A 15,459-nucleotide genomic window follows, 5' to 3' on the forward strand; every position below is an offset into this window, starting at 1 on the left:
ACCAGGAAAGATCTTCAGAGATGTGCACGCCCAGGAATTTGAAGCTCTTGACCCTTTCAACCATCGACCTGTAGATATAAACGGGGCTGTGGGTCCCCATCCTACTCCTTGGTTTTGTTGATGTTGAGGGCCAGGTTATTGTGCTGGCACCATATGGACAGTTGCTCGATCTCTCTTCTATACTCTGACTCATCCCCATCAGTGATACATCCCACAACAGTGGTGTCATTAGCGAACTTGATGATGGAGTTCGCACTGTGGTTGGCTACGCAGTCATGGGTATAGAGTTTGCACTGTGACCGGCTACGCAGTCATGTGTACAGAGTGAGTACAGCAGGGGGCTGAGTGCGCGGCCTTGAGGTGCTCCCATGCTGATTGTTATCAAGGCTGTCACATTTCCACCAATACGAACAGACTGTGGTCTGTGAAATGGTAGCATCATGCCAATGGTAGCAAGAGGAAATGGCTGAACATAGACACAAAATGCTGAGGCAACTTTCAAAACACCTCGGCCCCACCACTCCGCAGAGCCCCATACACATTCACACACAAAATTGTTGTGTGTGGACATGCACTGGAGGCACTGTGCCACATAATTAACACTTATATGATCATTTGCTGACCTGCCACCCCGTCAACCTGAACATGCGTACAGTGATATATTCATTTTGTCTTACACAATATTAAAAATGAAAAGAGGTAAAACACTCCCTTACACATTTTATCTTCTATTATTAGGAGGCAGCAGTGTATCCTGGGTTAGCTTGCCGATTGCAATCATCTGCAACATTGCAACAATAAATCGAGCTATATCAATGGTTCAATGGTTATTTTATTGTCACATACACCTAGGTGTAGTGAAATGCTTCTTGCCATGCAGCACATAAAGAACGAATACAGACATAACAGTAATAAAGACATTTAAACATAAAAACATCCCCCCACAATGGTTCCCATTATGAGGGAAGGCACAGATTCCAGTCCCAACCCCAGTTCACCCATAGTCGGGCCCATTGAGGCCTCCACAGTTGCCTCTACGGAGGCCCGATGTTCCAGGCCGTTCTCACCGGGTGATGTTAGTCCGGCGTCGGGAGAGTCCTCTCAGCGGCTTGGGATCCCTGGAACGGCCGCTTCCGCTCTGGAGGCCGCGGCTTCCGAAGCCAACAAGGCCGCGCCGGTTCGAGCTCCACAACTGGCAATCTCATCTAGAGATCCCAGGCTCCCGATGTACAGTTCAGCGCCGCCGCCCGCAGCTGGTCGCTCCACAGACCCGCTGTTCCGCGATGTTTTTTCGCCGGTTTCAGCTCACCGGAGCTCCAGCGCGGAGACCCGGGTAAGGCATCGCCCGCTCCGCGATAGCGCTCCAGCGCTGTGCCGCCGCCGAAGCCGAGGTTCTGGGCGGTCCCCGACAGGAAACGTCGCTCCAGGCCCGCTGCTAGGCCGCGAGGACGGGTCGAAGCTGCAGCCCGGAGAAAAGCTGCCTCTCCGACCAGATAGGGACCCTGAAAGGCAGTTTCCCCCTCCCCCCCCCCCACCACACACAAAAAAGTCAAGACCTCCAAACAAAACACTTTAACTAACTAAAAATAAAAATAAAACGATGAAAAGACAGACAACTGCTGGCAGGGCAGCCGCGCACAGGTCAGCGCCCCCTCGTGGTCTCTGACTAAAGCAAGGTTTCGAAGGAAGAAAGATAATGCTAACTTGCTGATAATTTTGTTTTACAACTGATTTCGAACATGCAAAATAAATCTGATGAAAATCAGAAATTGACTGAGTCTGAATTGTTCTGTTATACATTTCTAGTGTATATTTTCACATATAAAAGGTTTCATAAACTAAGTTATGCCAATGGCACATTTCTGTCAGTAAGCTTTGAAGTCAGTGATGTATATAATATATTAATTTTATATTTGTAAAGTTATGATGTTGTGAACTGTGAAATAAAAATGATTTAAAAAAAAGGTAGAGCTCATCAAGCATTAAGTATGCTTATATAAAATGTATCACTAGAATTTATAGTTACAGAAATAATGTCAATCTTATGTGTGAAATTTGTGTCCCTATTAAAAGCTTTTAAACATCAACTGGGGCATAGTGACCAAGGTTCATGTAAATAAACATTTTAACAAATATGCTATATGTATTTAAATGTAGTTTTGGATGATGCTCAGTTTGTTACTGATAGCCCTAAAATATTGTGATAGGTCTATATCAACATTTATTAGTTTTTATGGTCATATTCTGTTGTTTTGTACAATTAAAATATATTTCAGGATGTTGAGTTATTTTACTTTTCTTTCCTTTTCCGTTTTCTTTTTCCCTTCTAATTTTGTTCAATCCAAACGCTGAAAACCCCTAAAGTAGGTGAATCCCCTCAAGAAGCAGTTCCTGATGGCGAACCACATGAGCCGGTCCCAAAGAGACCGCTTTGGTCCATGACAAGTGATGGTCAACAAACAGCTACTGTCGAGCACCCTGACTGCAGGCATGGCCTACCAGTGCATTGCATCATCTGTAAAGTCTCTTCTCAAAGTACGTCAAAGAACAAGCCATAGGTAAACGAAAAGTAGAGAAATTAGTACGATGTGAAATAAAACATGGGGGGCAGTTACTAACTGCTGCCACCATGAAGCAAGATGAAGCATTGCTATTACACAAAAGAGAGAGAGATCTTGTAGCTATTGAAGCAAGACACCATATATCATGCTACCTTAGATACACAAAAGTTGTCACTAATTTTAGCAAATTGTCATAAAAATTAGCAAACAAGATAATCAGCAGCAGGTGTATAAGGTCCTAGTCTAGTTTCTGCAAGAGAGTCATCGAGGACAAAATCATCGGTGGCAAAGTGTTCTTAAGACTTGCTAAACGTAACCAACTTCTCATCAAGGAAGTTCGAGAAGTTGAGGCTTGGATGCATCATCTCATAAGACAGGCTGCTTGAAGGCAAGGTTGAAGAGATCCCATCCTGTCTTATGTTTTACAAGGCCTTCTAGGCAAGTAGAAAGTGATATTGTATTCGAAGAATCACTTGCTGTTGAAGAGCTGGTTGAAGGTGTTGTACAAGATACTTCAAGTGAGGACAGTGAGAGCAGTGGAATTGTTGGTGAAAATCAACAAGGAGCATCATGGTCCCATCACGTCAGAGACATGTTTCATGCAGCCCAGATTGCACAGAGAAGCATCGTCAACTCACCAAATCCCATCCAATGCCCCCCACCCTCTGAAGACGCAACATTAGGTAAGGCTGAAGAGATTGTCCCAGCAGAACTGTACAACTTTTTTGGCATGGACCACCGTAGCGAACAGTCAGCCCAAAGCATCTGGGAAAGTTGATGTGCCTGACCTCCACTTTGATGACCTCGAAAAGATCATCCACACATTTATCTCCTCCCGCCTAGATTACTGCAACTCGCTTTACACTGGCATCAGCCAATCTTCCCTGTCCCGCCTACAACTGGTCCAAAACGCCGCAGCGTGACTCCTGACGTGCACCCGGAAAAGGGACCACATCACCCCGATCCTGGCCTCTCTCCACTGGCTCCCTGTGCGGTTCCGTATACATTTCAAGACCCTCCTCTATGTCTACAAAGCCCTCAATGGGCTTGGCCCCTTCTACATTAAAAGTCTTCTCACCCATCACTCCACCTCCAGGTCCCTCAGATCGGCCGACTTGGGGCTGCTGAATATCCCGCGGTCTAGGCATAAGCTTAGGGGCGACCGCGCCTTTGCAGCTCCTAGACTGTGGAATAGCATCCCCCTTCCCATCAGAACTGCCCCCTCCATCGACTCCTTTAAGTCAAGACTAAAAACTTATCTATACTCCCAAGCCTTTCCTGACGTCCATTGAGCGAGGGCTATATGTATATATGTATGTAGTTTGTTTATACTATTCTTTTAACAAATGTAAAGCACTTTGGCCAACGAGAGTTGTTTTTTAAATGTGCTATATAAATAAATGTGACTTGACTTGACTTGACCGTGTGCGGACGGGGCGTTGAAGGATGAGAAGCCGAAGCAAAGACGTGGAACCCAAAATACCGAATGCACAAGACGCCGTAAAGCCAAATAACTAAATGGACACGACGCCAAAAGCCAAATAACTGAATGGACATCACACCGAAAAGCCAAATAACCGAATTGAAACGACGCCGAAAAACCAAAAAACCTAACGGACATGACGCCGAAAAGCCAAATAACCAAAAGGGTGTGAAGCCGAAAAGCAAAATAACCGAACGGACGCAACACCAAAAAGCCAAATAACGTACATGACGTCTCCGGGGATGGGTTTTGTCCGAGACCTTGTCAGCGATGGGTCCAGACCCCTGCGTCCATCACATCACTGGCCGGGGGAGACGGGAGGTTGTGGGGGATTTTAAATTTTCCTTCGCCGCTTTTCGACGGCCAAAGATCATAGAGCGGATCATTTTGTAAGCGTTGATATACCACGGTGCTTGAGGTTAAGAGACTGGAATCTCTATCTCTCTCTCTCTCATTCTTTCTCCCTCTCCCCCTCTCCCATCATCATTTGGCGTTTTGCAAATACAACTGCATCTTCTTGCAGTTCCTTCCTATTGAAGAAGAACCTGGCCCGAAATAACTCCTAATCCATTCCCTCCACAGATGCCACCTAGCCCTGTGGGTTCCTCCAGCACTCTGTGTTTTTTATTTAACTCTGAAATTGAAGATAGAGAATCACAAGTACTCTCATCGACGAGAGTTCAGTTCAGTCTGAAGAAGGGTCGCGACCCGAAACTTCACCCATTCCTTCTCTCCAGAGTCGCTGCCTGTCCCGCTGAGTTACTCCAGCATTTTGTGTCTATTCACAAGTACTCTTTGTATCTCTGTGGAATATAGACCCCATGGAGGCGTTATATGCAATTATGTAACTGGTTTGGACTGATGGTGGGATGGGAGATGTGGAGTGTCTGCTGTCCATATGCTTTCTGTTAGAGCAGTCGATTTATTGCCATTGTTTATGTATCTCCCGTAACCTGTTTTAGTTCCGATGCTTACCAAATCGCATATAAAAAACACGATTAAAGCTCTTTCTACCTCGTCAGGCTTTGGATTCAGATCCTAGTTACTTATTAAGTTTTATCTTCGCTACTTCCCTGTTTCTTTTGACAACCACTTAAAGTCTATGTTCTCCAGTTCTCAAGTCTAGTTGCAGCAGCATTGCAGGCACACATAGACAACACACAACAATATAAATTATACATCAATTGTACAAGACAGTGAAAAGAAAAATACTGTGCAATGAAATCAAAACATTAGATCAAACAGCCCAAACTCCGATGCAACCCGTTCCACCTTAATCCCTCTGCCTGCGATGATTTTGAACCAAATCTCCTCTCAGCTTTGATCCTCCTAAAAGACATTCTCCAGCATTGCAACCAAGGTTCCAGTTCGCAGGGCTGTTCTAAGAAATAGACACAAAATGCTGGGGTAACTCAGCGGGGACAGGCAGCATCCCCGGAGAGAAGGAATGGGTAATGTTTCGGATCATCTGTATAATGCTATTAGATCAGCCAGAATGATGGCTAGATTAGGGGGTACTAGCTACAGGAAACATCACCCATTCCTCTACCAGAGATGCTGCCTGTTCCACTGCGTTCCTCCAGCTCATTTCCCCTTGTTGACTATTATACCGTTTGACTATAAATGCCTGCAGTTCCAATGCAGACAAATCCTCCGGAATTCTACATTCCCCAACATCACAAACGCTGCAAAATGTTGTGAATTTCAATAACTCCCTGATGTAAGAGTGGGAGGTAAACTGTGAGAAATGGCAGAGACTAGGAAACTATGAGCTACTGTGACTTAAAACCCATTGGACAAAGCCAAGGAGTCACTGAAAACTTGCAAAGTCAAAGAAGTGAGTCTGGGGTGTTGGTCCTATATAAAACACGGAATCAAGGTATATGTGTTTATAGAGCCAGACTTTTCTCTGTCTCATTGCTCAGACAACCAAGGTTGAAATACAGAGAAGGAACAAGCTTTGCATTGGTCTGTTATTTAGGTCATTTGGGATTTTAATACAGGAAAATAACGTGCTACGTCCAGGGCGTAGGTGTAACAAAATGTAACAAACACCTGGCAGAACATCAAGGCTAATTTCCTTGGTCACTTTGTTCCAGGTTAAACAAATTGAGCACCTTTGTGAAGATGTTTTTGATCCAGTGTTCTTCTGGAAGGCCGTACAATGCCAACGAAATGGCAGCTGATACATTATGGAAATGCTGCTGGATTCTATCCCTGTGATGGATTTGGTGACATTAACTCTCTGTGTGCTGATTCCATGGATGTCTGAACAATTGTATCAGGAAGTTGAGCATGGAAAGACCGATTATAATTTATAATCCCACTCCCTTTGACGTATTCTGGCTTCTATTATCACATGGATGAAAATGAATAATGCAGATAATGGAAATCTGAAATAAAAACTGAAAATACTGGGAACATCAGGCAGGTCGGGAACATCAGTAGAAAATGAAAATAAGTAAATGTTTCAGGTCAAAGACCCTATTGGGAATTGGGAAAGGGAGATAAAGAATGTAGCTTTATGTTGCAGACAAGGAGGAAGAAGGGATGGATGAGAAATGGGGGATATCAGTGGAAGGAAGGGACCAGTGAAGTGGGTTCAGAGGACCAGTTAGGAAGTGATTGTGACGGTCATGAGTCACTAGAGAGTGACTTGCCCACACCTCCTCCACTACCCTGCCTCTTGCAAGGATGCCATCCCCTACTCAATTTGTCCGGCTCTGCTGCATCTACTCCTACATGAGGCTATGTCTCCTCTTTGCTAAATACTTCTGCAGTTCTGGTCACCAATTACAGGAAGGATGTGGAGGCTTGGGAAAGTGTGCAGTGGAGATTTACCAGAATGATGCCTGGATTAGGGGGTACTAGCTACAGAGAGCAATTGGACAGACTTGGTTTGTTTTCGCTGGAACGGTGGAGGTTGTAGAGAGAGTATATAAAATTATGAGAGGCACAGAGATGACACAGAGTAAGAAGCTTTTTCCCCATATATAAAAAATCAAATACTACAGGGCATAGCTTTAAGAGGAGCAGGACAAAGTTTAAAAGAGATGTGCGGGGCAAGTTTTTTGCACAAAGTGTGGCTCGTGCCTGGAACGTGCTGTCAGGGGTGATGATTGAGTCTAATATGATAGTGGTATTCTAGAGAATTTTGGATCAACCTACAGATATATAGGGTATTGAAGGATATGGGTTATGTGTAAGAGTTGGTCTTCGCATCAGGTTCAGCACCTTAGCTTTAGAAAAACTGGTCAACGTCTTCTCATTTTATCCTTGGGCAAGGGGATAAAATGGGCAATATCTGATCCACTGACACTCTCCAATGGAAATAAGCAGGAACTGAGACTGGGGAAAAATGAATATGCTCTGGTTAATATTCCACTCTGGTCTATAATGTCTCTGACAACCCTCTCCATCTCAGGTGCATTGGCGTGTCTTGTGGACATGATTCAAAGATGGGGAAGGTCCCAGGGCTGGGACTTGGATGTTGGGGGATGAGGAACACCACTCCCACCACTCACAAACCGATGCCATTAATGACCATCCTCACTGCTGACTTCACCTTCCCCAGAGCTCGCCGTCCAGCAACAATTAACACACACGTCCATTTAATTGTCTGCTGCAGGGTCTCAGGCTTCCTCAGATTCAGCACTCTGAGGGTTAATCATTCAATTGGCCAGAACAAAACAATATTTGCATAACATATAACCCGACTTCATGTCTCAGCAACGATATTCAAAATCATCTTCAGAAAAGAGTATAAAAAGATTTGAACTCAGGGCTCAGACAGCAGATCCAGCTGGAGGTGTGGAGAGTGACTGAGTGCATCGAACAGACCAGAGCGGAGCCCAAGATGCTGAGACTCCGTTTAACTCTCTCTGTCCTCCTGGGGCTGCAGGTTGCAGGAACAGGAGCAAGTAAAGTTGTGGTAGAGGCGTGCAAGAACATGATGTGTTATGCTGTCACGCCAGACAATGAGTATGATGTAAGTACTTTTGGGAATTATCAGGGATGGATGGCGGGGAAGAGAGGATATTTGCTGTTCCATGCTCAGCTCAGGGTTAAATTCTTCCATAGTTTGAAATCCATTCCTGAAATCCTCTGTTGTACACTGTTCTGTGTTGTGGAGCTCACCCTGACAGATCAGGATGGACCTTGGACTCAGTTTGCTGAGTGTCTTCACTTCCACACTCCTCGCTCCCTCTGGAGTTTATCCCAGAGGGAATGAGGAGTAAGGAATATTTCCTGTATACTGACTACACAATTCTTTCCACTTTCAGTCGCAGAAATTATGTCGCAGCTGAAATTTAAAATGTGATGAAGATCCGAGAACAGTTTAACATGAATAAATATGTTTGGTCTGTGGATCGATGAAGGTGAAGTCTGCCAATATTTATAATATCACAAGAAACAATATGATCATTTGGAACCTTTTTTGTTCAAGAATACAGGATGGTGCAGGGAGTGGAGTTGTATCAGCACAAGGAGACAGGGGGAACAGAGGTGGGAATGGTGGGGTGAAGGTCACAGAGCCAACATGTGGGGCAGTGTGGTCTGCTAAGTTAAATAACCGCACCCGTCAACAGGAAGGTTGTGTTGAGTGTAGACTCATCTATAGACTCAGACTCCTCCTGGTCTGGGTGCACCACAGACAGTGGGAGAACAGGTCCAATGTATCACCACAGTCCAGAACTGACAGAGCAGACACTGCCTCACCAGTAGGACCCCATTCCCCACCGCACCCCATCGTTACCAGTTGTGAACCAGACCCCACTCCCTCTGGGGAATGGGCTCAGACTCCTCACACCCATCCAACACTGGAGCCTTTCTTTTTCCAGAGCAGCCTTTCACCCAGTGTGTAAAGCCGGGGAACCTTCTGCTTCTTATTGCAAAGTTGTCAGGAAATAGGGAATGAAAATATTCCAGTATATCTGTAAATGTAACTCAGTAGTTCAGTCCAGTCAGATCACTCATCAGTCTCCCAAATCACAGCTCCCAACACAGATGCTGACCCTGAACTTCACCACTATTCCTCTCTTTCCTTTCATCACTCTAGAATTATGAAGAGATCCAGTTAACAAACGTGCAATGGCTTTATACGTTTGTTAGTGGAAAGGATTTGAAGACTGCAACAAAGATCGCCTTGGACAAATTTTTTGATTATTCACGTTTCGGCAATGCTGCAGGTACGTTAGATGTTTGTTTGATGTAACAGCATGGAACGTGGCTTATGTCTCAGTGTCCGACCCATCTAATTTCCTTTCAAATTAGTGTGCAGGCAGGCGGACAGGATCCACATTTGGTCACCAGATAGTTTTCTGTGCTTCATGGGTGGACTGAAGGACACAGGATAGAAGGAGGCCAGTCAGCCCTTATTGTCCATGCTGGGCATCAGCGGCAAACTCAACTCATCCCAATTTCAATCCTATCACCCCCTTCCTGTGGTGAGATGACCAGAACTGTACACAGTTCTCCAGTTGTGACTTCATTCATCTTCCATACATTTCCAGGTTGTGCTGAGCTGACAAGGGGATTAAGCTGTGCAGGTAAATGGGCTGAGGTTCCATTGGGGGAGTTCTAAAATCCACAATCTGCTGTATGTGTGTGTCTGCATTTGTACATGTGTGTGTGTATGTTTATGTGGGTGTGCCTGTGTGGGCGTGTGTGTGTGTGTGTGTCAGAGTGTGCATGTGATTCTAAGTGTCAATGTGTGCATATATCTGAGTGAGTGTATGTGCATGTGTCTGTGTGTGAGTGTTTGCATGATGCTAAGTGTCTGTTTGTGATGCTAAGTGTATGTCTGTGTGTGTATCTGTACTTCTGTGTCGGTACATTTGTGACTGACTGTATGTGTATGTTTGAGTGTGCGCATGTGTCTGGGTGTGTGTGCGTGTATGTGCATGGGCGTGCATGTGCACGTGTGTGTGTGCGCGCATATGTATGCACGTGAGAGAGAGTAATACTCAGCAGGTCAGGCAGTGGCTGTGGAGAGACACAGAGTTAAACTTTCCCGCCCTGAAAAAAATGGTGAACACTAATTCTGCAATTGATCTCCAGGTGCAGGAACCTCTTCCCAACAACCATTAGGCTCTTGAACACAACAACACTAACTAAACAATAAACTATGGATTGTCTTGGTTGCTGAAAGGATTTGGGGCTTTTGTAATATTATTGGTATTTATAATTTATTGAACATTTACGCTTAGTGTGTTTTCTATGAATAGTATCTTCACAGGTCTGTTATGCCAGTAAGAATATCATTGTTCTATTTCGGTCTTCTTCTTCGAGTCCGTTGCAATCTCAGATGTCGTTCTGCCGGTATCTGGCGCAGGTCACAGCTGGTCGGGTCGGTTCAGCCAGGTCCTGGGGGCTGCACTGGGGGGCGTCGTCACACTCCAGTAGGTGGGACATTGTCTGTACTGCTCCACAGCTGCATGTGTCTTCTGTCTGGTAGTTCCATGCTTTCATAAGTGCTTTGCACCTCCCCTGCTCCACTCGTAATCTGTTGAGGGTCTTCCAGGTTGGCCATGGGAGGTCGTGCCCGCTGGCGAGGCATTCAGTTGGACAGGCAGCATCTCTGGACAGAAGGAAAGGGTAATCTATTTCGGTTGATGACAATTAAACATTCTTCACTCTTGACTCTTGGTCTCCAAATCTGAGGAAGGACATTATTGCCATAGAGGGAGTGCAGAGAAGGTTCACCAGACTGATTCCTGGGATGTCAGGACTGTCTTATGAAGAAAGACTGGATAGACTTGGTTTATACTCTCTAGAATTTAGGAGATTGAGAGGGGATCTTATAGAAACTTACAAAATTCTTAAGGGGTTGGACAGGCTAGATGCAGGAAGATTGCTCCCGATGTTGGGGAAGTCCAGGACAAGGGGTCACAGCTTAAGGATAAGGGGGGAATCCTTTAAAACCGAGATGAGAAGAACTTTTTTCACACAGAGAGTGGTGAATCTCTGGAACTCCCTGCCACAGAGGGTAGTCGAGGCCAGTTCATTGGCTATATTTAAGAGGGAGTTAGATGTGGCCCTTGTGGCTAAGGGGATCAGAGGGTATGGAGAGAAGGCAGGTACGGGATACTGAGTTGGATGATCAGCCATGATCATATTGAATGGCGGTGCAGGCTCGAAGGGCCGAATGGCCTACTCCTGCACCTCATTTCTATGTTTCTATGTTTCTATGTTTGACCCTTGTCCATAACTGAGAATGTTTCTTCTCCACAGATACAATCGTTCCCATTTCTGCTGCTTGGGCAATTTACGCCCCATTTGAAAATGGCAAGATTAAACAGGAATTTTCATTTTTCATTACTCTGCCTCTTGAAGTCGTAAGTCCACCTGATCCAAATGATTCATCAATTTCTGTCGTCTTTCATCCTGAACATTCAGGTTATGTCAGGTGAGTTTGTTTAAATTCAATTTTTATTCCGTTATATCAGTTAGTTGTTGGATCTTTTGACACGTCTCCACATGGTCTTCCTGATAACACTACACTCAGGCACGGTGGGACTGTGGTGAGTGGGCTCGTCCACACGGGCAGGGGTCGTGACCATCATTAACGGTGGTAAGAATGAGTTGGCTCCTGACTCACAATCTTCACTCCCTCTCATGAGGACACGACCACAGTCCACACAGACAGGTTCAGCTCAGCGCCGGCCTTAGGAGGTGCGGGGACCAATTGGGAAGAATTTTGGTGAGCCCCAGGTTCCCAGCCAAGGTCTGTAGAATCATAGAAATAGAAATAAAGTCTATTATAGACTTTATATCTCTATGGTAGGATGGTAAGTAATCAAAATTTGCGCTTAAAAAGTGCCTTCGAGTTTATGGACTAAACAGATCTAAACTACATTTCAATATAAAATTGCATACATGTAAGCCTACAAGTTACAAACAAAATGCGTCGATCACCTCCGAAAAGTACATAGTTATAATACCACTTGTTTTAGTGACTGTGAAAAGAAAAAAATAATAATTTAATTAACTAGATCCTGGAAAACCAATAACTATTGGCAAAAAAACAGTCCAGGTATTAAATGTTGGGCTTCAGCCCCATCCTACCCTTTGGGGTTCTACCCCATCCTAACTTAGTTGTGTGTGCATGATGTTTTTAGTCCATTTCTGGAACTGATCCATATCCCACTGTATACTTTGACAATCTTTCTCACTCCATCAGTTCTGGTGTTGCCTGCAAAATCCATGTTGGCAGCATCCACTGCTACTCTTATTGATCACCTTCTCAATCCTTGCATATTATTAGTATTCTCTGTACAGGTGTCACTGTCTTCTATGTTACATTCCTGAGTGAATTTTGATGCAAAGTTATCCTTTACTATCTCATCTGCATCCTGTGACTCCAGGCATATATTCCCTACTTTATTCTTGAGCAATACTTTTTACCCTCTTGTTGTAATGTACATCTAAAAACCGTGGAATTTTCTTTAAATCTACTTGACATTGACATTTCATGGCCGTTTATGCCTTTCTAATTGTCTCTGTGTACTTTCCTGATTGCTTTATATTCTTCAAAGGAAGAGTATGTAAGGTTTAACTCAGCGGGACAGGCAGCATATCTGGACAGAAGGAAAGGGTAATTTTTTGGGTCTAGACCCTTCTTCAGACGCTTGTGACCCGAAACATCACCCATTGCTTCTCTTCAGTGATGCTGCCTGTCCCACTGAGTTACTCCAGCATTTTGTGTCTCTCTTCAGTGTAAACCTGCATCTGCAGTTTTTTCCAAAACATCTTGAAATTTATGGACACATAGTGCTGGAGTAACTCAGCGGGTCAGGTAGTATCTCTGGAGTCTCAAGAAAGGTCTGAAGAAACGTTACCTATCCATGTTCGCCTGAGGTGCTGCCTGAACCCCTGTGTTACTCCAGCACTTTTGTTGTAAGCCAGCATCTGCAGTTCCTTGTTTCTACTTATGGAGTTATGATTACTGTTCCCTTCCACTGTAACACAGTCCTGTGTTGACACTAAACTAATCTGGGATCTGGTAACATACCTGAATCACTCCATCACAGATAACATTCTGGTGAATCACTTCTGCACCTTCTGCAGCTTCATTACATCTTTTCCACAGTAAAGATGCTTCCACATCCCCGGTATTTCCATTTACCCCTCCCCACCAGAATAACATCTTACTGCCTTGACTTCATTCCTTCCCCACCTCTAGTCTCTACACAATTACCATCAGCTTCACAAGATTCCATCCCCAGACACATACAATACAATACAATATTTATTCCACGTCATTTGAACCTCACTGAGGCTCAAACGAAACTCCGTTTCCACAGCCATACAAACAAAGACAATTCCTACAAGAAATACAAACAATTCAATTTACATAAACATCCATCACAGTGAATCTCCTCACTGTGATGGAAGGCAAAGTCTTTTCTCTCCCCTGCACATTTTCTCTCCCGATGTTGAAGCCCCGGTGGGCGATGGTAAGTCCCGCGGCCATATTAGGCCGCGCCGGGCGATGTACGGCCCCACTCCAGGCCCAAACGTCACCAAGTTGGAGCCCCCGGCGGGCGCTGGAATGTCCCGTGGCCATTAAAGCCGCGCCGGGTGATGGACGGTCCCGCTCCGGGTCGCTCTAACCCCACGACACGGGCTGGAGAAGTTGCGTTGCGGGAGCTCCGAAAAGCGGTCTCCCACCCGGACCCGCGAGCTCCCGTTGTCCCAGTCCACCGGTCTGCAGCTGGAGCCTCCGAGCTCTGGAGTTGGGCTGCAGCAGCGAGCCACCACCACTCCCCACGCTCTGAGGCCGGCCAGCCCCACGATGGTGAGTAGTCCCTCCCTGGCCCTTCCCTCTCTCATTCAGTAGTTTGAAAAGTTTGTTTAGATGGGGCCTTTAAGTCGGCATGGACAATTTGGCACAAGGGGCCGGTTTCCATGCTCGATATTCCATGACTTGTACAAAGGATTCCTGAATTGAGTCCTGTACCAAGTAACTGCCAACAGAGGGCAGCAGTCACACACAGGAGGAAAGCCTTGTGTTGCAACCATGGTGCTCAATGTTCTGATGGGAGAGTGGTGAGGGTGGAGGAAGGAAAGCACTGAGGGAGGGAAAGATAATTCAGATCATCCCAAGTTGTGCCGGAGGAAATCAGCGGGTCGAAGTGTATCTGAGGAGGGAAAGGAATTGTTGGTGTTTGTGTCTAAACCCTACATCAGGACTGAATTCCGAGTCTCCCAGTGGGGAGCAGACTCTGCTTCTCATTGTCTGGGGCCGACTGTGTTCCCAGCCCAGAGGGAGCGATGATACCAGCTCCCTTTCAACCTCAGCGATCAGGAAAGTGGTCTTTTGTTCACTTAATGGAACAGTTGGTCTTAATTAATGATAGTAATAAACCTTATTTTGGACTCAAGGTCCAGGCAAGGGGCAATATTACATAAAAATGCATTGCATATTAAAAAATATCATAAAGTACATATAAAATCTTAGTATATCACATAAAAATATCATTAATTGTTGACAGGACATTTGAGCAGAAAACTGAAGACTACGAGAGACTCGCCAGTGAATTAAAAAAGGACTTGGAGAAAGACGGCCGTGTCTTTAACAACAAATATGTCTATATCGCATGGTTCAACACACAGGGACTTATGCAAATAGCATTTCGTGACAATTAAAACATAATCTCTCACAGATGCTCTGCTACATTTACAGATTCCAAACAGTGAGATGTGCTAAACTCTATTCTTCACTTTAACAAGGGTCTCCCACCTACTGCTACAACAACATGTATTTATGTGACAACTTTATGGAGCAAAACCAGCTCTGGGTGATATAATGGAATCAATGGATATGGGGAAAAAGCAGGAACGGGGTACTGATTTTGGGTGATCAGCCATGATCATATCGAATGGCGGTGCTGGATCAAAGGGCCAAATGGCCTACTCCTGCATCTATTTTCTATGTTTCTGTTACACACATTGGATGAACCCTGGACGTTTGCCAATGTTGCAGTTTTGAGCCATCCCCTGTACCCTGTGTATAAACACTGCCCTCTAATGCAGTTGCCAGTTCCCACCTCCCACCCACAGGGCTGCAGTGAAGGGGGCTCACACTTCAGACACAATGAACCAGCTACATTCACTCCAATGTGAGGCTTTCTCTGGTTGGATATCTGGGTGTGTTGGGAAAGAGCCATCAAGGCAGAGATATCTGCTCCAAGTCTCCACACTGCACAGTTGTACACGGGTGGGGGCCTCCTCTGGGCAACAGTGTCCTGTCCTCTGCAATGTGGAGAGTGTAGTCCCTGGGTGCTGTAGGAAAAGCAACTCATTGACCAGAGAAGCTACTAGTGGGCCATTGCTCCTGTTAACACCAGTCCATTCTCAGCTGCTCTTGCGGCATTAATAGGCTCTTGTCTTTAGATTATTTGCATGTGTTTT

The 15,459-nt window shown here is 45.2% G+C and overlaps 1 protein-coding gene across 1 annotated transcript in view; it reads left to right on the forward strand.

Moving 5' to 3' along the window:
- Window positions 1-14,841, forward strand: part of LOC116972901 — a 45,470-nt gene extending 30,629 nt beyond the window's left edge. The window contains exons 2-5 of the mRNA XM_033020488.1: window positions 7,834-8,032; window positions 9,104-9,233; window positions 11,278-11,452; window positions 14,541-14,841. Of these exons, the coding sequence (XP_032876379.1) occupies window positions 7,834-8,032; window positions 9,104-9,233; window positions 11,278-11,452; window positions 14,541-14,694 (658 nt within the window). The 3' untranslated portion in view covers window positions 14,695-14,841. The remainder of the gene's footprint in view (window positions 1-7,833; window positions 8,033-9,103; window positions 9,234-11,277; window positions 11,453-14,540) is intronic.
- Window positions 14,842-15,459: the final 618 nt, after the last annotated feature.

Source organism: Amblyraja radiata, chromosome 5 (genome assembly GCF_010909765.2).
Source record: "Amblyraja radiata isolate CabotCenter1 chromosome 5, sAmbRad1.1.pri, whole genome shotgun sequence".
In the NCBI taxonomy this organism is placed as follows: domain Eukaryota; kingdom Metazoa; phylum Chordata; class Chondrichthyes; order Rajiformes; family Rajidae; genus Amblyraja; species Amblyraja radiata.